Source organism: Mytilus trossulus, chromosome 3 (genome assembly GCF_036588685.1).
Source record: "Mytilus trossulus isolate FHL-02 chromosome 3, PNRI_Mtr1.1.1.hap1, whole genome shotgun sequence".
In the NCBI taxonomy this organism is placed as follows: domain Eukaryota; kingdom Metazoa; phylum Mollusca; class Bivalvia; order Mytilida; family Mytilidae; genus Mytilus; species Mytilus trossulus.
Window position 1 is genome coordinate 29949544 of NC_086375.1, and position 24173 is coordinate 29973716.

The 24173-nt window shown below is 31.2% G+C and overlaps 2 protein-coding genes across 3 annotated transcripts; one reads left to right on the forward strand and one right to left on the reverse strand.

Annotated features, from left to right (window-relative positions):
- The first annotated feature begins 1017 nt into the window (after positions 1 to 1017).
- On the forward strand, positions 1018 to 13589 carry LOC134711211 (protein YIF1B-like). 2 transcript variants are annotated; one of them, XM_063571680.1, is made up of 10 exons: positions 1049 to 1136; positions 3704 to 3816; positions 4721 to 4834; positions 5709 to 5836; positions 6559 to 6663; positions 8031 to 8109; positions 9135 to 9192; positions 10328 to 10483; positions 11111 to 11204; positions 11802 to 13589. In XM_063571680.1, the coding sequence occupies exons 3-10, from the start codon at positions 4783 to 4785 to the stop codon at positions 11958 to 11960; spliced, it is 831 nt and encodes a 276-aa protein (XP_063427750.1). In that variant the 5' UTR covers positions 1049 to 1136; positions 3704 to 3816; positions 4721 to 4782; the 3' UTR covers positions 11961 to 13589. The 2 variants fall into 2 exon arrangements, with proteins under 2 accessions (XP_063427749.1, XP_063427750.1); XM_063571679.1 differs by lacking the exon at positions 3704 to 3816 and having other exon boundaries at positions 1018 to 1136.
- Positions 13590 to 18039: 4450 nt separating this feature from the next.
- LOC134711215 (signal recognition particle 9 kDa protein-like) lies at positions 18040 to 23550 on the reverse strand. Its single transcript, XM_063571684.1, has 3 exons — positions 23375 to 23550; positions 20249 to 20317; positions 18040 to 18719 (listed from the first exon to the last, which is right to left on the reverse strand). The coding sequence occupies exons 1-3, from the start codon at positions 23444 to 23446 to the stop codon at positions 18624 to 18626; spliced, it is 237 nt and encodes a 78-aa protein (XP_063427754.1). The 5' UTR covers positions 23447 to 23550; the 3' UTR covers positions 18040 to 18623.
- Between the last annotated feature and the right edge of the window lie 623 nt (positions 23551 to 24173).

Sequence of the window (24173 nt, forward strand, 5' to 3'; positions counted from 1 at the left end):
GTAATTGTATGTTTTATGTAGCCCATCATGGCTTAAATAAGTGTGACACTATTTACTATAAGCTTGCATTTCCTCAATGACAATTACATTAGATACTAGTAACTAAATTCTTCCAAAAAATTTAAGAACGATGCCTAATAATTTCGGGTAATACTCCTCCCTCTCGTTTTATAGCATGCAAAGACTAAAACAATGTCTTATATGCTTACTATAAAAAAGCAAGAGCGAGCTGAAATAGTTTTCATTTGACCACGCTTGATTATCAATATCTTTGGATCTACTCTTCAACATTTTTAGCCTTCAGCATGACTTATGTAAATTTATATAACTCATTTTTTTTTATATAAACTATAATATCATTGCATAAGGCGAATGCCATTTTGATGTTTTAAATATATATCCTCTACTTTAATAGTATGTATTTGTGTCCTTTGGATGTTGTCTGCTCCATGGGCTGGTTGTTGTCTTTTAGACACATACCCCATTTCCATTCCCAATTTTATTTGTCCTGGCTATCCTTTTATGTCTTTTAGTGTCAACTAGAATGAAAGTATTTTACTATTGCCTTCAAAGAGGACACTCACCATTATAATTCATCAAATAAAAATATATCCATAGACAATCATAAGAGGATCATAAAAATCGTTTTTTAATGTTAATAAATGATTTTTTAATATTAATAAATGATTTTTTATTATTAATGAATGAATAATCTTTTAATACCAATAAATAGCGAATAAATTCCACAACGGCTTACCGGCATAGATGTATACACTAAAGATATCCCTGTTCGGTGATGAGTTAGTGAAACAATTTGAAAATTGTGTAAATAAATATTTTTATCTTTTTACAATGGAAATTCGTATAAACAAAAATTGAAATATATAGGTGCTGATTTTTTTTATCCTCGAAACGAAAAGCTTCACGATGTTTGTTTTATATATGATATTCTCCGATATGATGTTCTGGATACGGGACTGAATACTTATTGTAGACGATTTCTATGAAACCAGTAGATGAACTTTTTAGCTATCTCTAGTGGTGAATAATAAATAACGGTACCAGTTTTAAAATCTGTCTGTGTGTCCTGCCAACTCAGACGAAAAATATGGATAGTCCTTCGAATTTTAGACAACGTAAGGTTTTAGGCTCGTGAAAAATTTATAATTACGTTCAAAGTCTTTAAAATGTGTATTTTTATTCATTTAATTTGAAATATCCATGGCACAATCAAGAATGAAATCTTTGCTACAGTAAGAGCCTTCGTCGACAAAAAAGGGGGTCTGTATTGACGTATTTGAGTCGGAAATATTTGATTTAAGACTCAAAGCCCCTCAATAATTGATGAGGGGTATCAAAAGATCTCACAAATACAGTTTAAAAAAATCAGTTAAAAAATTCAGACATTTAAATATTAAAAATAACTAAATATGTTGAACTCACAGTAAGCTGCAGTCTGCAGTCTGGTGTATCCATACATGTCATGTGGCTTTTGGCTTCACTTAGGTAATCCTACAGAAACATTAATCTGAACATAATACAGCTAAGCGCTATTTGTCCGCCATTTCTGGACATCACAAAGGTTCACGTAAAATTTTGATGTATTGCCACAATACACCTTAACGCAATTTGTTCACCATTACTTGATATCATACAGGTTCCCATAAAATTTTGACAGCATTAAACAAAATATTTGACGCCACAATGGAGAAGTGATTGTTGTATGATGTCAAAAGTTAAGCTGCCAGGTCAGCCAGATAGTGATAAGGTGTATGGAATAGTGATTGTTGTACATGTATGATGTCAAAAGTTCAAGCGGCCAGATCAGCCTGAAATAGCGATAAGGTGTATGGAAAAATGATTGTTGTATAATGTCAATAGTTCAAGTAGGACAGATTTTCAAGTCACATGGGAATAGCGATAAGGTGTATAATATGTGAAAAACTTACTTCATGATTTTGACAGAAATTTAAATCAGCTGATTGCATTTCATAGCTAGAGGCAATGATAGAAATAAGGTCATGGGGCATTATGTGTGTCTGTCTTTATGCGTCTATCTGTTTGTTTGTCTGATTTTGCTGATAGTATAAAGTTTATGGTCAAGGTATTTTTTGGTAAAGTTGAAGTCAAATCAACTTGAAAAGTTCTTTGTACACATTCCCTAATCATATGTTATGATCTCTCTTATTGTAATGCCAAATAAGAGTTTTGACCCCAATTTCACAGTCTACTGAACATAGAAAATGATAGTGCCAGTGGGGCATCAGTGTATGAATGATAGTGCGAGTACGTAGGGCATCACTGATCAGTGTACAGTACACACAGACAGGATGTAATCTCATACTCCCAACACAGATTCTGGTGTAACACAGTGTCACACTGTGAAACACAGATTTTCCCTCCCAAAAAACACCAAGTAATTACTCCCATCTGGGAGGGTTTTATGACCTGTTGATTGCAGGTAAAAGTAATAAAAATCAGCAAAGCATGACTACATGGTCTGACAGTGACATATAATTACATGTCAACTATTCTCTCACTTCTTCCTATTTCAACCTTTTCCTATTTAGTTTTATTTCTGAAAGCTATAAAATAGATTAATGAAATGATTTCAAAAAATTATATACAAAAAGTATTTTTTAATTGGAAAATTATTTACATTCTTTCAAAATCTCATAATCAAGAATGGCAACTTGATATTTACAATAAGTTTTAAATCATTTTAAACATATGGATATTAATATATAAATGGTTTAAAAAATAAAAGTAATGATACAAAAATAAATAAATAAATTAAAATAATGTAGATAAATTTCAGACATATTATATATTTTATATATGAAAAAAAATAATAAATTCAATTAAAATATATGTTTTTATTTTCTATTAATTATACTCCACTTACAGATGATTTTTTTTTTAATTATGTTCTTTAGGAAAATGTTAGGTATGAAAAACCAACACTGTCAGAACAAATGCTGAATATATTTTTAATAAAAAAATTTAAATAAGTTGTTCAGGATTCTTTAATAAAATCAGATTATGATATACATTGTATCTCTGATTAAATTTAACAAATCTCACACTTTTCATCATTTTTGTGATTGTCATTTAATGACAGGAAACACAAGAAATGTTTATTGTAGTCATCAACTTCTGGCACACTTCAAAGGTAAACATAGCAATAAAAATCATGGTGTTGGGAGAAACCTCACCAAGGTAATAAGCAATTTAGGAGTTTTAGGGAGGAATTACTCCAAGTTTCTCCCAATTCCCTCCCAAAATTTGGAGAAAGTTGCAGGAGTTTCCTGGTGTGACACCAAGTTTTTTCACAGTGTAGGGAGTATGAGATTACATCCTCTCTGTGTGTACTGTATTATTGAAACATTCTTGTTTTCTTTTAACAATGGTTTGGATATGAAAACTTTTTATGACAAGAATTGTTTTGGGGAATCATAAAATCTCTAGAAATTTAACAATTATTCTTTAATTTTGATAAAATGAATTCATTAGTTCTGGGGACCCAAGTTTTGAAGCTTAGTTTTGTGTCTTAACATATTATTTTTCACGATTGTCCTAATATTTTAATTTGAAATATTCATGGCACAAACAAAAAAGAAATGTTTGGACATAATCAACATATACTGAAGTTTATATGTTTGAATTCAGAAAATAATTTATAGGACTTTGTCCCATTTCACAGGTCATGCATGTACCTGCCTCATATTAGTATGAAGAAACTGTTGAAGTGTGTACAATAAAGTTATTTCAGAAAAAAAAGCTTAATTCTGAAATATTGAGACAACTACAAAACAGGTACCAGTAAATGTACAATTTAAATGTTAAAAAATGACTATGTGAATTGGTAAACATTAAGCATAATTTAAAAAATCATTGTGTTTTGATGCCTCAAAATTTATTGCTGTGCAACATATTTTTGCTAATCATTGTTTCACTCGTCAAAGTGTAGTGTTTATCTGCTTTCATTTGAACGTTAGTTAAGTAAGTAATTACCCTAGGTACAATATACAAATGTACAACAAGTGTGAAATCATACCACATCTCCTTGTAAATTTGTAAACGCATTGTTGAAAGGCGAAGTGTTAATTTTTTTTTCAATATTTGCTATTTTCATGGAAAATTGTACTAAACATTGTTGTACCTAACATGTATCTAAATTTCAAAAGTCAGTGAAAAGCAATCTTTTTGTATTTCACATTTTATTGACAGATTTTTATTTTGCACCTACATGTAGCTGATGGGATTCAGTTTTTCTGATAGCATTGTCATAACATTCGTTACACTTACATATAATATATTTAACCCTTTCCTCCATAATGACGCCTTTTGACGCCACCCCCTTTACTCCATAATGACGCCTTTTGACGCCTGTGTAGTACCTCAGTTGAAACACTTCGACTACAAAGTGTCTGCAGTTGACTTAATAAAGTTTGTATCCAATATGAAAAGGAATATCATAGGAATATCTGACTTAAATTTATTTGATGAAATAGTTGTTTTTCACAATGCTTTAATACTTCAAATCATAAGTTCAGCATTTTATCAAAAAAATCCTATGCGAATCAAGTATGCAAAAAAAAATTTCAATGGAGGAAAGGGTTAAAGATAATTAGACTTTATTGTTACTGTCCTGATATCCTTTTGTGGATAATTTGATATACATGTTTATATATTTTACCTATTTACAATTACTCCTCAGCTGGACAGAAAAGAAGACAAAAGAAACCTGGATCTAAACCACAGTTATATGAGGACACAAGCATGCAACAACCACCCCCTCCACAGTATGGTTATGGACCACCACCTGGACAAGGTAATGTGAGATATTTAACGTACAGTCGTTGCCGATGCCCCAGACTGGTAAAATTTTATTCCAACTACCATAAGAAAGTTTTTGAAAAACTTTGTTTAGACTGCAGGGCTCACAACAGTTTAATGAGATTTCACGTCCTCTGTCCTTGCATTTCTCAGATCATTATTGATTCTTAGCTCCATTTTTGTCATTAAAAAGGAAGCTAACTTGTTTAATTAACATTAATTTTACTGGTATTGAAAGCCTATTCAAGTGCATGTAATTGCTGTCCCTAACAGACGTTGAAGTTGTGTTCGACACTTATTTTTCGGTGATTTAACGCAAGCAAAAAAAATATGTTTTTAAACAAAAATATAAGCACTTCTTAAACAGTCAGTTGAAATCTGTTGGTCAATCTGTTTATAACAAATTATAGATATATCTACAATGTACCATAAAGGACAAATGCTTTTTCATGTTAAATTTGACTCAAAAGCTCTATTACAAACCTGCAGCAATAATTGACAAACCCTAATATGCAATATATATATATCTACACCATGTAAATCAAATATATTTTCACTATTCAACAGATGGGGACATCAAACCCTGTCATAACTATGATAGACGTGACTAAGTTGAGCGATCTATAATGTAAATGTAGGTGGACCGTGGATTTATTTATTTTTGTGGATTGAGGAAAACTTGCATGTTCGTGGATATTTAATTTCGTCGTTTTGCAGCAGTATGCATACAAGCCTATAGAAAATTTTGTATTAGTTGAACATATATAATTTCGTGGTTCACCTGCTCCCACGAAATCCACGAAATTGGTGTTACAAAATGTTGTCACCAGAACCTGAAGGATCCCACTATATATTTTGTTCTTTTACAGGTAATTATGATCCCAATGCTTTTGCCGGTATGCCAGGAAGTCAGATACTGAATGATCCTATGGCAAATATGGCAATGCAGTATGGCTCTTCTCTAGCAGACCAAGGCAAAGATTATGTTAATAAAAATGTAAGTAGATTTTGCCAATTTTATGGATTGAGAACAAAAAAATTATATAAGAAACAAAAATATAATAATAATGACGTTGAACACTTAAAAATTTAGTATTGCGTGTCAGATAAAAAAATAAATAAATGATATTGACATTTTTTTTATTTTGGCTCAATGCACATGACGCAAATGGAAGTGTTAGAAATAGTGGTTCTTTAAAAATATGATATCAAAACAGATTAGTTTTTAAAGTCATAAGAAATGAGTGACCGGTGAATAATAATGTTCTTCCAATTCAGATAATAGTTTATTTTAAGGACATCCATGCATATTGCAATCACAGGATTTTTACGAGATGGGTCACACTGAGGTCACTTTGCATACAGAAAATATGTCGGGGAATTGCTTCCTGGAAGGAAGCAAGTAAAATAAAGTAAACTTCTTCTAAATAGGAATAAATTAAAGAATTTTCTACAGAAAAAAGTATATGTACATAAGTTTTATAATGAAAACTATCCATTGAGTTATAAAAACATGCATTATTTTTTTTGATTTGAGGTTTCTTATGACTTTAAGTGAAGTTGCGACAATAAAGCTTGCTTATGTTAAGTTTTGCTGTTGCAGGATTTTCCTATTTGTTTCTACCTGTGTTAGTAACTTACCAATAAATAAAAGCTAAAAGTTGCAGATACAAATGTTATTTTTGTATAAGTTATAACCATAATTTTTTTTCATTTTAGTTAGAAAAATATGTAGCCACATCCAGATTAAAGTACTATTTCGCTGTTGATACTGCATATGTTGGGAAGAAATTAGGACTTCTTTTATTTCCCTTCACACAATCAGTAAGTATGGACTATTATGATGATGAATTTAACTGTCCTACAACTTACAAGCTAAATATATACAACTTTGCCAAAACCACATTATTAAATATCCAAGAATATGCATGTTTTTCTCTAGTCTAACCAGGAAAATTAATAACCACAAGGCAACTACAAGTACTTGCAATGAGAGATTGATTGCCTCTGTGTAACGCCTCTTTCTCTCCTATACACTATAACATGGCTACCAAATTTTTATTGAGAGGGGAAACTAGAGAACCTTAGAGAACCATTGTTCTTAATTAGGATAACTTGCAATCTTGACCATAAGGATTAGAGTTGAAAATATCTTACCATGAGCTGGATTCAAATTCATAATCTCAGTGTTGAAAGGCTAATGAGTAATGATCACTGAAGATTAACAGGGCGTATGACATTTGCGCCGATTTTAAAAATGTTCATTCTTTCATTTGCGCCGATTTCATTTTTTCATTTGCGCCGATTTTATATTTGCTCCTAATTAGATTAAAAGTTAAAACTTGTACATGTACTGTGCTATACCATAGGTAAAATCTGGTTATAATTGTTTTTCATCCATGTTTAAGTTAATTTTGATTGATATTGTTCTGGAACTTCGTTGTAACTTGATGGACATAGTGCACACTGGAACAGACCGAGGAGTCAATTCTTTAATCATCGAGGGCCATACATATCGGAAGATCAGTGTTCTGAAACATAACTACATATCTTACTAATGTACCATAAAATCGTGTAAAGCCAGAGTTACCACAGATTCTATTGTCAAAACACAGATCGAGCATAACCATTTGGAAGATGTTCGAAAGACAGATGCTAAAGAACTACGGATACGGTCAACAAGGAAAAATGTCTGGAGATGTATCTTGTAGGCCTTCTTTCACCTCCCCGTGGTGAGCAGGGGACAACAGTTACATACATGTTGTGATTGACAATTCATTAAATTTGTACAAGTGGCAAATGGAAGAGGTCTATAATGATAAATGAAAAATAACATGACTTGGATGGAGAGTTCTCTCATTGACACTCATATCACATCTTCTTATATCTATTCACCTGTAATTTACCTGTAATAAAATCGGCGCAAATGAAACGCAGATCGGCGCAAATGCAAAACGCCGGATTAACAAATTAGACAACTCTCCCTCAAAGGCCCCAAAAACATATTCCGTTTGTACAGAATAGTGAAATGTTTACATCAATTGAATCTAAATATCTTTACAATAATAAATTTGCAAAATTATTTGTTGTATAAATGTACAATTATTATGTATGAGATTATAGGTTGACAAATACTCCAGTATCTTCAAACAACAAAAAAATATTAACATTGTTACATGAATATCTTGCAGGATTGGTCAATAAAATACAATTCAGATGAACCAGTTCAACCTAGATTTGAATTAAATGCACCAGATTTGTATATACCATGTAAGTATGTAGGATTATTCTGTTGAGAAAAAAAAAAAGAAGTTTACAGTGAGTTATTTAGCTTCTTTAAACTCTAGTATAAAAGTAAGGAGATGTAGTATGAATGGTTGTCAAGATGAACCAATCATACACCATAGATTTAAGGACCATAATGTTACCTACTACATGTCACCCTACTTCCTTCAACAATGAGCAAAACTAATACTATAGTGAGCTATAAAAGACCATGGCATGACATTATGTACAACAATTCAAAGAAATTAAAACCAACTGTCTATTTTATGCTTAAAAACAATTATGACCAACAACAATGGGTTTGATTTTTGTGATATTTATATAGTAACAGTTTTCTTTACGGAAGATACAACTTTCTCTTAAATTTGAATTTTTCTGCAGTCTTAAACAAGGAGCACAGTACTTTGTGTTATTTATTACTTCAAACCTTCCTTACAAAATATAATTTATAACTCAAAAGACGACCCTCAACACCATTATTAAAGACATCAAATAAGTTTTCTGTAGAACCAATTACTTCAGAATTTGAACAAGTTGGGTTAAAAAAAAAACCAAATGAGTCTTGTTTGTATACATGATAAACTATTGATGCATGAATCATGGAAAAGTTGTTAAGTAATGGATTTCCAGTATATTTCAAATGTATTAAATGTTTTATAGTAACTTTATCCTTCACTGAAATTAAAATTTCTCTTGGATTTTTTTTTTCTATCTTCAGCAAGGAGCGTAGTTCTTTTGTGTTATTTTCTCTTGAAACCTTTCTTAAAAAATATGATTTATCACTCAAAGACACCTCCTTAAAATCATCATTAAATCATCAAATAAGTTTTCTCTATAACTTCAGAATTTAGACAAATTTAGTTGAAAAACATTTACATTAAGTCTTGTATGAATTTGCGATATATATACTATTGATGCATACATTGAGAAAAAATTGTTGAGTAATGGCTTTCCAGTATATTACAAAAGTATTTAATGTTATAATACAGATGTTTATAATCTGATTTCAGCTATGGCCTTTGTAACATACGTCTTAGTAGCAGGTATTGTCCTAGGAACACAAAACAGGTAAGGGATTTAATTACCAGGTAACATGTGCTACAGATTAAAAAAAATAATTTTATTTGATAATTTATGTGTAATAAAACTTGTATTTAATATATTTATGATGCTGGATGGCTTTTAGACATCTGGCTGCAAATTAAATGCATACTGTAAATTCAGAAATTAGTGTGCGCATTTTTATTGCGATTTTGTCATTTTAGACTGAAATGCAATTTTAATTTTGGCAATATTAAAAAAAATCCTGTTTGATTCTTAAAAAAAAAATTTAAATGCAAGTTTTAATTATTGCCATGATAACCCTGTTGCATTTTTAACAATGATAAAAACATCGCATAATTTCTGAAATTACAGTGTATAGGACTAGAACATGTCAATGTGTTATGAATTCAACCCTGCTTTGTACTATTAAGACTGATTTGCTCAGACAGATTGTTAATCTGCAGGAAGACATGTCACCTTACCTAACACATCATTCTGACTAAGAGACGACCCATCTTTGCTCTTTGCTTGGCGGAGAAGAAGCTGATATCAATTTTAAAGTCGCCAGGGTCATGCGAAACTGTCAAGCCGGTTCAAAGATACTTCAACTACAGTAAACCAACTTAATTTCTCGAGCGATTTATTTTCGCAAGTAAAAAAAAATGAATATAAATTGTCGCGTATATGTAAAACTTTGATCATTCCAACTACATCAAGTCAATCAGAATATTGTGAAATCAAATAGCCGCGAAATGGTCTTGGAAGGGTAAAATGCGAAATTAAGTATCCACGAAAACAAGTTGGTTTACAGTAATTTACATATTTATTTTAAAATGTAAAGTTACACTATCAAATTTTTGTTTACTTTACTTTAGTGGCAAGAACAAATTATGCAAAAATACAATAGGCTAGTTGACCCGAATGAAGGGAAAATTGAAAATGCAAGTTTTGTTGGATATCAGCAGACATTTGGTTATGCAGATTTCTTTAATGTGCTGGTATGTGGCACTTACCATGCATTAGTTATTAGATTAAGTATTCCGATTTTGACTGAAACTACGGTATCTGTGTACTGCTTGAAAAAATAATAAAACTATAAACTTGATGTCATTGAAAATAATATGAATTATATTTAATTTTGTATTATTGTTTATTTCAGATTTACGCCAGAACAATTAGGAATACAAGCCAGTTCAGCTTTTGTTTGGTTAATTATAGAACTTGTTGTTATTATGATCAGTTTATATATAATGAATGTCAACACTAATTTAAAATACACAGATGTCATAGCATATTGTGGATATAAATTTGTTGGGTGAGTTTAATGGGGCATCAGTTCTTAAATATGAGGAAGCAAGTTAAAAGAAGTTTAAATGCATGTGTAATTTATACCAAATAACCCAAATAATTCAGTCCCTTACCATATTCTCTCCTTCTTGCAAGAGACTGAATTGTAAAACAGTAGAAACTATATTTTATCAAGATATGTAAATTCTAATCTCATTCTAAATGATTGATTGACAATTTTTCATTGTTTTTGCATTCAGGCATTAATGGACCCATTGTAGACCAGTGAAATTTTACAACTGAATTATTTGTGTTAGGCAGGTGATAGTAGTGGTATTTTGGAAAAAAAAATACTTTTCATATTGTAAACTTGCATGACACAATAACTTAATTTTGAAGGTGACACATCTAGACATGGTCAATTTCTGTGTAACAATGCACAATTTAATTTTATGTCTTCTTTGAAACCTTGTCTTGCATAAAATTGATATAAAAACACATTAAAATAGCAATGTAAACAAAATAGTTACAACCTTAACTGACAAAATTGAAAGAAATACATAAAAGTTTGCTACTGCCTAATGTGCATACATGCATAGATGTTATGTAGATCAGTTTCAACACACATGTACATGTATTTCTTTTTTGTTTTCAGAATGATATTTGCTTTGATAGCAGGTCTAGTTTTCTTAGCCAATGGATATTACTGTGTACTTTTATGGTTTGGTATTACAATTTCAGTATTTTTAGTAAGTATTTATCACATATTCTAGGGTTTCCATAAGGACAATAGAATTAGTAAAAAAAAAATCATGAAAAAAGTGACTTGACACAATGTTTTTTCACAAGTGAGTTCAATTTTTTTTCTCTAGGATATAACAAATCAGAAGTAATTTTGAACTCTTGATAGTTTTCTCATTAGCAATCATACTATGTATCCCTATTTTATATAAAGTCTATATCACTTCATTACAGAAATTAAAAAAAAATCTTAAACTAAAAAGCAAAATTTTGGACCTACCCTGATAAAAAATGGTGTTGAGAGTTATTACCTGAAATAACTAAAGTAAGAACTCTGAATCCAATAATATTGTTGATTTAGGGCAGAGTTTGTATCAAAAAAATACAAGAAGCTTCTTATTGTATGGATTGTATATCTCTGAACCTACAGCGGTCATAACACTCATGCTTTGTAATCACATGTTTTAAAGGTCTGATTGGTAAATCTTGAAAGAATTTGTCGTAATTGTTCTGAAAAATTCACATTCGATTATTTGATTATGTGCAAATAATACAAAGTACAAATTATTGAATCTGTTCATGTAATCTCTGTTTATTTTTTACAGATTCGCACATTACGAGTACAGCTGTTATCTCAGACGGCTGATGATGGATTTTCACGTGGAAGTAAGCGTAGCTGGTATCTGATTCTGTCCATATCACTTCTACAGCCTCTCATGATGTGGTGGCTGACTAGTCATATCATGTTTCATAGTGTAAAATGAGTGTAAAATATACTGAACAAAGGAGAAAATGTCATGACAAACTGTTGAAAATTGACAACTTGAGCATATGACATGCTGTAAAGAATGTAATTTGTCTAGGTCATGTAATGCAGAAGAAATGGCATGCTGCAAAAAATGAAATAACTATGGTCATTTAATGCAGCAGTTATCACAAGCAGACTTTTTTTGAAATCCAGCTTACAGTTGAAAATGAATCTGGTTAAATGGTGCAATTGAATATAAAAAAAGAGAAAAACATGTGAACATTTTGTTTGCCAAAGAAATGCTAATATTGTAGGGACCATAGTTTGTTAATACATGATTTATATATACAGACTATCTTTAAACAAATTGTAACTTCATCCTATGAAAAAAGTGTACTTAACCTTTGGTTGTAAGATTATTTCATGGTTATTGCTTTCTTTATGTGTTTGTGCCAAAGATTTCATGTTTATTTTATTTGAAATATTTTATTTATGTTCTTTTAGCTTTGTGTAAAGGTATATATATATATATTCAAATGCATGCACTTGTTTCTGTTGATAAATATTCTTTATGTGAAAGGTTGCATGTCAAAATATAAAATCACTGATGCAAAGTTAGCATTCATGAATAAGGGAGATAATTGATAGTGAAAAATAAATTTCATATTAGGGAGATGATAGTGAATTATTTTTTATGTAAGGGAGATAATTTATGGCAAATATTTCAATGTGAGGGAGATAATAAGAAATATATCATGTTTTGGGTTGCAATTGTTTAAATAGTCATGCATTTCCCTTAGGCTATTTATTTTTGCCATCATCCATCTATCATATGAATTGAAAAATTTCGAAGGTGTGTCTCTGTGAGATGAATTATGGGAACGATATCTGTAACCAGTAGGTGAATTAAATTGAATTTTAGAATCTACCTTAAAGAGGCCTGGTTTGTGAATCAGTTATATTTACACTTTACTAACACAATAGTTTAGGATTGGGTTTCTGTTTTATTTTTCGATTTTTTATTTTATCTCTTATGGTTTGTTTGGGCTAAGGATACTGTAAAATAAAGATTTTTTAGATGACCAAAAGTCTAAAGCAAAGTATCTTTTGTAGAGATGAATTAATTAAAAAAGGAGAAAAAATCTGTTTGTCGCTGAGTTATAAATATAGAGTGCATTTCATATAGAAGGATCTAGAGAGATGACTAATATCACCTATCTGAGTTTTTCACAAAATTTTAGTAGGGAGGTGTGCTGTGCATTTTCTCCTCCCTCAATTATTAAATGAAATTAATTGAAAAAAATTCACATATAAGAAAATCTCTGGGATGTTTTCTACACTTCTAAGTCAAGTATATTGATAGGGAGTAATTATTATTCATAGTCACCAAAAAGATTGTTAATTTGTCATAAACCTTGTCTTTAAAAGGCCAGTTTAAATTAAATTTTATTTATTTGAATTCTCATACTATCCTCATGCTATTTTTTTTCCTTTATAGTTTAAAATGTCAACAATACTTAATATTTTTATTATGTTTAAGTAAATATTTCTTTGAATAAATGTGATCAGTGTTTAAAGAGAATCTGTTGCTCTTTCAATATCAATATGTTATTGGTATACAGGAAATAAATTTGATTTCACAGTGTATGGGAATTGTTATTTATATAAACAAAACATAGAACAATTGGAGGTAAACTGATTTAGTTGTTAATTACATTATACATAGTATTGAAAGCTCATCATACATTTGTGTATCTACCTGATTATGGTCAACCTTTCTGCATAAAACTTACATAAACACAGCTCTGCAGTCTATCTAATACATCAAAATGGTTGAGTGTGTAGGTAAAGGTAATATCAATGGTTGGCTTGCTTGTTAGCTGCACTGAGAAGGTTGACTATACTGCCCTCTTTAGTCTAGTGCTACAGACAGATAGATTGGTCATCTGTCGTGCTAGTCTACCATTAGTTGTATAGTATACCTAGCCTTATAATGACTTCGCAGTTTAGCTAGCTAGCAGGCAAGCTAACCAAAGATAACTCCTTCACTTGCACACTCCAGGCATTTTGATATAAAAGTCTGCAGGTATTACCTAAACTTGAGTATAAATGCAGAATCTGACCTTTTATGAATCATTGAGCCATGCAATTAAGGACAATATAATTCTGTAGACAAAATATGTCTTACACATTTAGAAACATGAGAAACTGACATAATTATATAATCACAAATACTAAACCTTGATAAACTTGCAAATTTTTTTCATTTTGGGTGAATCCTGTAAACCTTTCAATGATTCTAGAGACCAAATATTTCTGAACTTATACTAAAAATATATATAAAGGATAAATGACAATTTATCAACAAAAAAAAACTTGTATGCAGATACCTTATGTTACAGAGCTGACTGTGTCATATTAACATTGTCCTTGACCTCATTTGAATGGTTCAGTGCCTGTTGTAGATTTTCTTCAGTTTTTTGACGTGGGAAATACTAATGAGTACATTGTACATTGCGAGGTGTATTGCTTCCTCGCAAGATGTACATGTCTGTCAGGCATAGTTAACCTTACTATGACCCCAATTTATGGATCAGTCACCAAGGTTAAGGTTACATATCTCAAGTCTGTATCTCAGATGGGATGGCAATGGGTGACTTGTCAACTATATTTTGAATAAGTATATTTACATTCTATGATTGCAATATGTACATGTAGATTGGCATTTTTCATTGGACCTTAACCTAATTTTCATTGTCCAGTAGACAATGTATAGTTCTTGTGTATTTCCCATATTCTATAAGCAATAGCCAATAAATAGGGTCTCTATATCTGGTGTTTGGAATTATTATAAGGTGTACATGTATGACTGTCAGATTTCATCTGACTTTGACCTCATTTTTATGGTTCATTGACAATGTTTTTGTTTTTTTTGTTGTTTGGTCCTTTTCTTAAAGACTAAGTTATAGGGCCTATATATTTAGTGTAACGTGGACATATCTGTCTGTTAGCTTACAGATCACATTGACCTTGTTTTGGAGGTTCTTTGTGAATGTTGAATTGCATGGTTTTGTCAGGTTATCATACTACAAGCGAAAGGTCAACTATAGTTGAAGAATGGAATAAATGTCAGGATAATCTGGGAGAGTTTATGGGTAATTGGTTAAAATTAAGTTTTTCATTGTTTTGTAATTTTATAAGATACTGTAAGAAAAGGGTCAACTATATTAAGAGTGTTAAGGTGTACATGTCTGTCAAGCAGGGTAAACCTTGACCTTGGTCTCAATTTCATGGATTATTGGTTGAGTTTTTGTGATACTTGTAGTACTAGTAAAAGTAACATAAATACAATCATATTTGAAGCAGGAAAGATATTTCAATGTACGTGTTCTAGTATGAAAGGAATGTAGCTGTCCTTTTTACTTCTAGTAACCAAGGAAATGAATTTAAGACAGATGTATTGAAACCATGAACATGAAGTCCAGACATGTACACTTTACAATGATTTTAGAGATTAAATATTTAACCATAATGTACCTGATACTCTTGACATACTCATTTTTATATGAGGCCCCTCATGGGGGGTCCTAGTAATCACATAATCACCATTTTTTTGCCAATATAATCACATAATCATTAAATATTTGCTTATCTTTAGTAATCAAATAATCATAAACTAAAAATACAGTCCTAGGTAATCAAATAATCATTAAAAAAACGGCCAAGTAATCACATAATCAAAAACCCCATGAGGGCCCTCTTATATGTACAATCAGTTAATGGAATATGTACCTGAGTAAGTATAAATATGGCACCATTCTATGAGACAATGAAAGAACATACAGAAACAACAAAATATAGTGAGACTGTGAGAGATCTGGTTTTATACATGTAAATTTACCTCAAACTTTACAACCTGAACCAAATTTTCCATCCAAGTACATATAATTTCCTTGTTTTCTGCCATTTTGAAAGCAAAACAGATTCTAGATTTTGTCATGCTGATAGCCATCTCATAGCAGTGTCGGATCCAAACATCTTTCCTTTTGGATGATCAATGCATTTGAATGGGGACATACAGTTGGAACTCCTCTTTTATCCTGGGTTTCGGAACCACCCTTTTAAACCAGATGCTCTGCAAGGTGCAGCTTTATACAACGAAAGAAGTCAAACCGTGAACAGTTGGGGCAATTATGGACACAACATTCAAGCTGGATACAGCTCTGATTTTGGATTGTGATTAAATAGTTGACACAGATAGAATGTGGTCTAGTTTAAACATATTTATTTATCGTAGATTGAGAAACAAGATTTGAACTTATATTAATCCCTTTCCACTTTGTGGGTGCGAGTGCTGCCTTGTAGCGGCATTAGCCTACTCTTTTTCCAAATCTACAAGGGTGTCTTTTACGTGCAAGAGATATATGGTTCTCTCTTTGCATGGGTCAGCCATTTATCGTCCCCTTCTGACGGCGATGGACTATCATCGTTTCCTCAAGACCATACTTGCAAATGGTGTCAAGGGAGAGCCGAAAATTAAGTCCCAGAAATTTTCATCCCGGAATGGGGATCGAACCAGGAATATTTGTGTTAGTAGTCCCACTACCCACTAACCACTACACCACAGCTCTCTCGTGAATGTGGTCTAATGAACTTAAACATTATTATTTTTGCTTTTGAGCAATTCACTATACTGCTGAATATTAATATTAATGAGAAAAATTGTACCCACTACAAAATTCTTATTTACACACCACCCCAACCCATTTTTTTTTTCACCTCCCCCTTTCTCGTATTCCAAAAATAATCTCAATTCAAATTTCTAATGGAGTTTGCAACAATAACTACTCATTTAAATACATCATAAAATAATAAAATATAAAATGTCATAGTCATGGTTAAAATTAGTATTAATTAATAGTAACTTCTAAAAAAAATATTACAGCTAATCATCTCAAGACAATCAACAATTTCTTAATACATAATTTTCAAGCAGTGTAAGATGGATTTAATATTGGATTACCTCCCTTACACTGCTTTAAAATTGTCTTAATTGTCCTTTAACCAGAAAAAACCCTTGTTTTCCCCTATTTGCTAAATGATTTGAGCCATAAACCCCCCTAACCATACCTTTGTAGTATGGAAACTTGTGGTATAATTTCAGAGTTATTGACTTGAAACTACAAAAATGTTTGTTTGGGCCCCTTATTCCTACATGTATGGGGAAATTAACCCCAAAATCAATCCCAGCCTTCCCTTTGTTATATGGAACCTTGTGGAACAATGTCAGAGAGATTCATACAGTTACACACAAGTTATTGTCCTAAAACTAGGAAAATGCTTGTTTTTGGCTCTTAATTCCTTGACTGTTTGCCACCTAACCCTGAAAATAATTCACAACCTTCTACTTATGGTTTTAAACATTGTGGTACAATTTCAGAGCAATTGAAATACTTACAAACAACTTATTTTCTAGATCTAACTAGATAAACACTTGTTTTGGGCCCCTTTTTCCTAAACCTTTGGAACCATAACCCCCAAAATCAATCCCAACCTTCCTTTTGTGGTTAAAAATAGTGTTAAAATGTTTAAATGAGCTATGAACAGTGACAATGAGGTCAAGTTCAAATAAAACCCCATCATTAAATATCTATACCATACAATAAAAATATAATATAAGAAAAAAGACCAAAACACAAAAACTTGTCAACTGAACCATGAAAATGAAGTCAAGGTCAAATGATGCCTGCTAGTTGGACATGTACACCTTACAATCATTCCATACACCAAATATAGTATACCTTTTCTTAAGTATCTGATATATGGACTTAACCTTGTCTACATATTTTTGCATTTGAAAGATGATATATGATATTGTAAGAATTGTGACCCTTTATTTTTAAAGTAAAATTTCAAAAGGGGATCAAACCAAAACAACATTTACACCCAAGCAAGGATGTTGCTACGACACCAAAGAAGACATTGAAGATTTTAAATATATACAATATTTCATCACAAGTGAGTCAGAGCTTTTAAATCTATACCAATACATTTGTAATATACAAATTATGTGTGTTGGCATCAAAAACTAGATATTGTGAAAAACTGTTATACTTTATTTATCATACATACATTTACATACAAAATCTACAAAACTTATTCACCAATAGTTTTTCTATCAATCTATGAATGATTTTACATACAGATCCATTGAAATTTCAGACAAATAATTCAGCTTCTCCAAGAAAAAGAATATTGTATTTATATTTTGAAATTCCCCTTCCCCTTTTTCCCCTATATACCCCTACACAATTTGATAAGTTGATACTAAACCTATAAAGTCATTTATAAATATATTGTTCAGATATATTCAAAACATAAATGCATTTATAAATGTGTGGTGGCATTTTATATGTATGAGTATATATCATGGGATTTTATAAAATTGTATATTTTGGAAATTGATCATGATCTAGACTATAAAATTACAGAACATGATAAAATACAATTCATTATTACACAACACTGTACATCAGAAAAGAGGATCAGAAAACCATGGACTCTAGTTTATTGCGTACTCCAGTTGCCTTAGCAATGGAAGGTTTTCTTTTATACTTCTCACTTCTGGATATTCTGAATTTACTGTATAATTTATTTAACATTATCTAATGAACATTATCTATTTTTCCTTTGAAGCCATGTGCCTCATTAACTGATTTGTCAATTTTTCAAGTCTCTTAACATCTTGTGCATGCTCTGTTCTGTATTGTATACACTGTAAAATAAAAATAAAAACACACATTTCATATGATATTATTCTAGAAAACACTTGCAAGTGAGGCCATAAAAAGGAATATGTTTGTTTGCCCTAACCCTACCTACCCAAAAAATAGCTGCCTACTTAAAATCTTTTATTGCCTTGATTTGAAAAAGCTTTTTTTAATCAGATCACAGACCAGCACATCTTCGCTAGCCAAGGGTTACGATCCACTCCCGTTCTCTTCACCCTTGGCGGATTGAGCCAACATTTGTAAAAACAATGTTGCGCCATCTGCCTGAAAATTTAAGTCACCTCCATTCCGACTACATTATTCTTGACCAATGGTAGCACTTGAAGTCTTCAATTTGGAGGTAAAAACACAGTAGTGTCTATAAATTCTACACACTTGGTAAAGCCGGAAACGAAAATATATGTCAACATTCATACAAGTGTGCATGAAACATACACAGGAACTTCTATTAGATGATTAAAAACATTCAAGTTGTCACTAAATATAGTCGTATGTTTAGGGATGTAAAGACTATTTGCACAATAAACATGTGGCAATTGTTTACAAACACTTTCTACGTTTACATGTGATCATGTTAAAGGCGCTTTTTGATTGGATGCAGCGAGTTTCTACTGCATCCAATAAAAATCCTTACCCTGTGTCTCCGAAATTTTATCTCAATCCGCCAAGGGTGAAGAGAGCGGGAGTGGATCGTAACCCTTGGCTTGCGAAGATGAGACCAGCATGACTAAAAACATTTCAATTTCTCTTTTTTCAAATTAAAAAAAAAGTCTTACTGGGTAGCACTGTAGAGTTTGGGTAAAACAAAATATCTTTTAAGTGTTGCCTGAATAATTTCATTGAATCATTATTCATGTGACCTTCAATTTACCACCATTATCTAAAGATTGGTTGCACATTTATTAGTCCTGTTCAGCCATAATAAGGAAAAGAAAGTCAATATTGAAAGTGAAACAAAAGTGACCAGTTTTGTTGACTGATTCGATCCACTAAAAAATCTATGGTATACAGGTAAAAATATAATATTTTTGTTTAAGTTTCTTTTGGGTTAGATGACTGTCAGCAGTCTTTGGAGGTCATCTAAATAGTTAATTAGATGGTGTTGATACTAAAATACACACCAAATTCTGATATATTTTATTGAGTAAATGTATTTCAGACTTTGGATATGAGTTTTAGTATGTTTTAAATGATAAATCATCTATGAAAATTTGAGTTAAATGGTCACATGAATTTGACAGTTATGCTTCTTTCAACTGAAAATAGAACTCAACATTGTTTTTTCTCATCCTTTAAGCAAAGTTCAATAAGTTAGTTGGATAATGTCATAATTAGATTTAATTATTGACTTAAATATGTATGTTCATTTGTCAGATCTTTGCTAATACACCTAAACTATACATCCTTAAAGTGACCTTCTCTGTTGTTTTTTTATTTGGTGGGGTTGTTGTCTCTTTGACACATTCCCCATTTCCATTCTCAATTTTATCCTTAAAGAATAAGAAAAACCTACCACTGAGTCATCTGTGATCTTTACATTTAATTTTCCATCTGAGTGTCTGTATTTGGTAACAAATCTACACTGTTTAAAAATGGAGATTCATTAAGTCATATAAACAAGAACATGTGTGCAACAAAACTATTTCAAGAAACACTCATCATTCTCTGAGAGAAGAATACTAATAGAATCTGATTATAGTTTATCATCTCAAGGAGATTGATATTCTCGCTTGAGCAGGTACAGTGATAGTGAGAAAAACAATTTAGTTGAGATGACCAATGATAATCTGTTTAATTTCATGTCAATTACATTAGCTTAGTTTTAGCGATAATTTTCATTAAAGAGAAGGAAATTATGAGTCAGTAAGATCAAAGGAAAGTTTCTTAAAATAGCTATAATCTTTAATATTGTATTGTGGGGAAGATGAGAGTCTACTCATGTATTAAGAAGATGATGATGAAAAACAAAAAAGAAGTTATATACATGTTGTACATGTATAACATCAGACCAAATAATTAAGACAGTTACCTTAGAGTTGCAAAGTGAAAAAGTATAATAGCCTTTCTAGACTTCATAATTATTTGGACTAGTATTAGTATAACATGAATCCGGATCACTTCGTGCCCAATCACATTCGCACCCAGGCTACCAGTATTTTTATTTTTGAGTTGAATTATAATTCTTAATCATATTTTGGTTAGTGTATTATTATAAATATTTTTTTCATGGTTTCTTGTAAATAAAATGTGATTCTGAGATCAAAGGAGCCAAGCTGTTATGAACACAAGCTGTTATAAACAATTATCTTTCATGTTTTTTATTTAAAATCTTCTATGTTTTACTTATACCAGAGACATCTCTGCTCATACCAAGCTAGTCCGAGATTACTCTGATGTCCAACGGCTGTTTTGCCAGACAAGCTGGGGCCATCAGAGTAATCACAGACTTATACCAAGCTAAATACATGCAGTATTTCCATCAAAGTAAGTTCTTTGAGTGATTTTGGCTGTGAAATATTTTAAATTTTTGCACAGACTTTTCGAAATCACTGAAAAAGTATTTGAGAAGTTATATAATTAAAATTTAATCACTTCAATAAGTGTTTATAACCTTTTTTGGATATTTTTCCCACAAGCTTTATTTTTTATTGGTAAAAAGACCAGAATTCCATTTAAAAAACAACTATGTACATGTTGAAATATTCATTTGCTTGATAAGCCTGCCAGTTTTACAGTTTATTTGAATAAGAAAAAACTGGAATAATTTGTAGATCAGGACATAACCTTAAAATAAATCATTCTAATTCTAAAGAAAACCAATCTTGTCACCTATTATTGTTGACCTTTGTCTGATAGTAACAAATGAATATTTGATAACAGAACAATTCCCAAGGGTACTTTTAAAAGCCTTAGCGCACTAACTTACTGCACAAGCGCACTGGTGAAATTGATATCCAAAGATACAATGTAAAAGGATAATTGATTAATGTAGGAAAATTATAGAAAAGTTTTTGAAAATATAGAAAATCAATGAAATTGGCATTTGAAGATCAAAGAAAACACCAAAATAACTTATAATTAATTAGGTGATAACTGATTATAAAAAATCACTGAAATAGGTGATAATGAAATCACTTGTTTATTAAAGTAGCACCCCTGACTGTAAATAAATAATATTTTAATTCCTGAAAATGGAATAAAATTGGGTGTAAACGTGTAGGGTGCAAACAGGGTTCGGGGCCTAACATGTGAGGTGCAAACTTGTAGGGTGCAAAAGTATATTGGTAAAACGGGCGCGAACGGACCTGATACGTATAACATGGGTATATTCTGCTACATTTTGCGCATTAGGCCATCATCTCAACAAGAAATAGAAAATGTTCACCTTTGCTGTTACAGAGTGATCAAACTTACATGCAACCACACATACAAATTATTGCTATAGTCAAAGTTGTGACTGAGTGTTTAAAATTGAAGTTACATGTACTTTTAGATACTATTTTTCCATGGCCTAAGATGAATGCTAGTCAATTCGTTCCAAGTCCGATTCGTTCCAAACCAGTTCGTTCCAGATTTGGACAATTCGTACCAAGTCAATTGTCAATTCGTGCCAAATGATTTATTTTATTATTAATCAGACTTAACAATTTGTTCCAACTGATTTAGTTCATTATTAATCAGACTTAACAATTTGTTCCAACTTTTTTTATAATGTGTATGTCCGTAAATCACTGTATTTGTGTAAATCAACCCACAGTGCACGGCAAAAATCGTCAATTCCTTGTAATTTTTTTTATGTATATTTCATATAATAGATCGTTTTTCAATCAGTCTTTACAATTTGTTCCAACTTTCTTATAAGTAAGTAAGTAAGTAAGTAAGTAATGACTTTATTTAAAGAGGGTGACTCCATTAGCTTTCGCTAATCTACCTTGAGGCCCTCAATAAACATTATACTGTTTATGTCCGTATATCACTGTATTTGTGTAAATCAACCTATAGTTCACGGCAAAAATCATCAATTTCTTGTCAATTTTTATATTAAAAGATCGTTTTTCAGTAATATCTTTGAAGGCTTTTATGGTTCGATTTTAACAAATATTTATGTTGAAAAACGCAGATTTATATGTACAATATTTGTTTATTTAGATGCACGTAAGAAAAACATAGTGAATGTGGTATGGCTTCACTTATTATTAACAAGCAATCAGGACCCAAGCTATGACCCAAGCTAAGTACGATATTATTCTTTTGATGACTGCATAAACAACTATTATGCGCACATCATTGAAATACAATAATCAATTTTAACGATAACGAATTTTGAAAATAACACTAGTTAGTACTTTATTCATTTTTAAAATATTAAATTGTCATGAAATAGTTAATAATTAATTATTACCAATATATCATACCCAATATATCTTTCTTCCAAATTAATAAATCATAGAAATTTTTTTAAAGCTAAGTATTTATATACCTTTTATTTATATATAAGTACAGCATTATGACCAGTTTTGGAAAAAGTTGGAACGAATTGTCCAAGCAACTTGGGACGAATTTGTTGGGACGAATCGGAGTTGGAACGAATCATCCAGATACCCCTAAGATAGACAGAGACATTTATAAATAGTCAAACCTTTGAAGGATCTTTCAGATATAACCGTTCTGCAGCTTTCGAAAAGTCATCCCATGATGTTATGTACGTCATTATGCCTGAGAACACTAGAAATATTGTAAATAAACAGCTGTCTGCTCTCAAAGCATGTACGTCAACAAACCGGAAGTAGTATAAAACGGGTAATGTAGAATGCAAATCATGATTTGAATCGAAGTTCGGAAAAGATTTAAACCCATTCCGCGTATTCATTATTAGATAATGCATAGTTAAAAAGTGGCATCAAGGATTTGTATATATAGTACTATACAAATCCTTGGTGGCAATGGAGATATAGAAAATAATGAAATGTGATAAAAAAAATCAATCATTTTAAAATATTAAAGTGGAATACAAATTCGCTCATGAATTATTCACTTGCCGCGACGTGATCGAAAAAGTGGCCATTAAAAATCGGTATCAAAACCTCTTAGCATTAAAGTATATGGATATGGATAGTAAACTGTACATTGCCAGAAAACAAAGAAATAGTGATGGCAACTTTAAATACGTTAATATAGTAATGCAAATAGACAGGAAATAATAAAAAATAAATTAAAAAGCACAGTCTTAGGACCAATCCTATTCCTGTGCCACATCAATGACCTACCAGACAGTGTAACATCATCAGTAAGACTATTTGCTGACGACTGCCTACTATACAGAACAATTAAAAATAGCCAAGACCAACAAAAGCTACAAACAGATTTGGAACAACTAGAAATCTGGGCCGACAAATGGGGAATGCGATTCAACGCCAAAAAGTGCTATGTTCTATCCA

What these genes read in the sequence shown, in the direction of transcription:
- LOC134711211 (XM_063571679.1), top strand. Translation starts at nt 1,109, where the DNA reads ATGGATAGTCCTTCGAATTTTAGACAAC. An exon ending in AAGATTATGTTAATAAAAAT is followed by an intron (nt 5,837 to 6,558) that starts GTAAGTAGATTT and finishes TTTTCATTTTAG; the next exon opens with TTAGAAAAATATGTAGCCAC. An exon ending in TTACAATTTCAGTATTTTTA is followed by an intron (nt 11,205 to 11,801) that starts GTAAGTATTTAT and finishes TATTTTTTACAG; the next exon opens with ATTCGCACATTACGAGTACA.
- LOC134711215 (XM_063571684.1), bottom strand. Translation starts at nt 23,446, where the DNA reads ATGACGTACATAACATCATGGGATGACTTTTCGAAAGCTGCAGAACGG. An exon ending in ATCTGAAAGATCCTTCAAAG is followed by an intron (nt 20,318 to 23,374) that starts GTTTGACTATTT and finishes ATTTTTAAACAG; the next exon opens with TGTAGATTTGTTACCAAATA. An exon ending in AGATCACAGATGACTCAGTG is followed by an intron (nt 18,720 to 20,248) that starts GTAGGTTTTTCT and finishes TTTATTTTACAG; the next exon opens with TGTATACAATACAGAACAGA.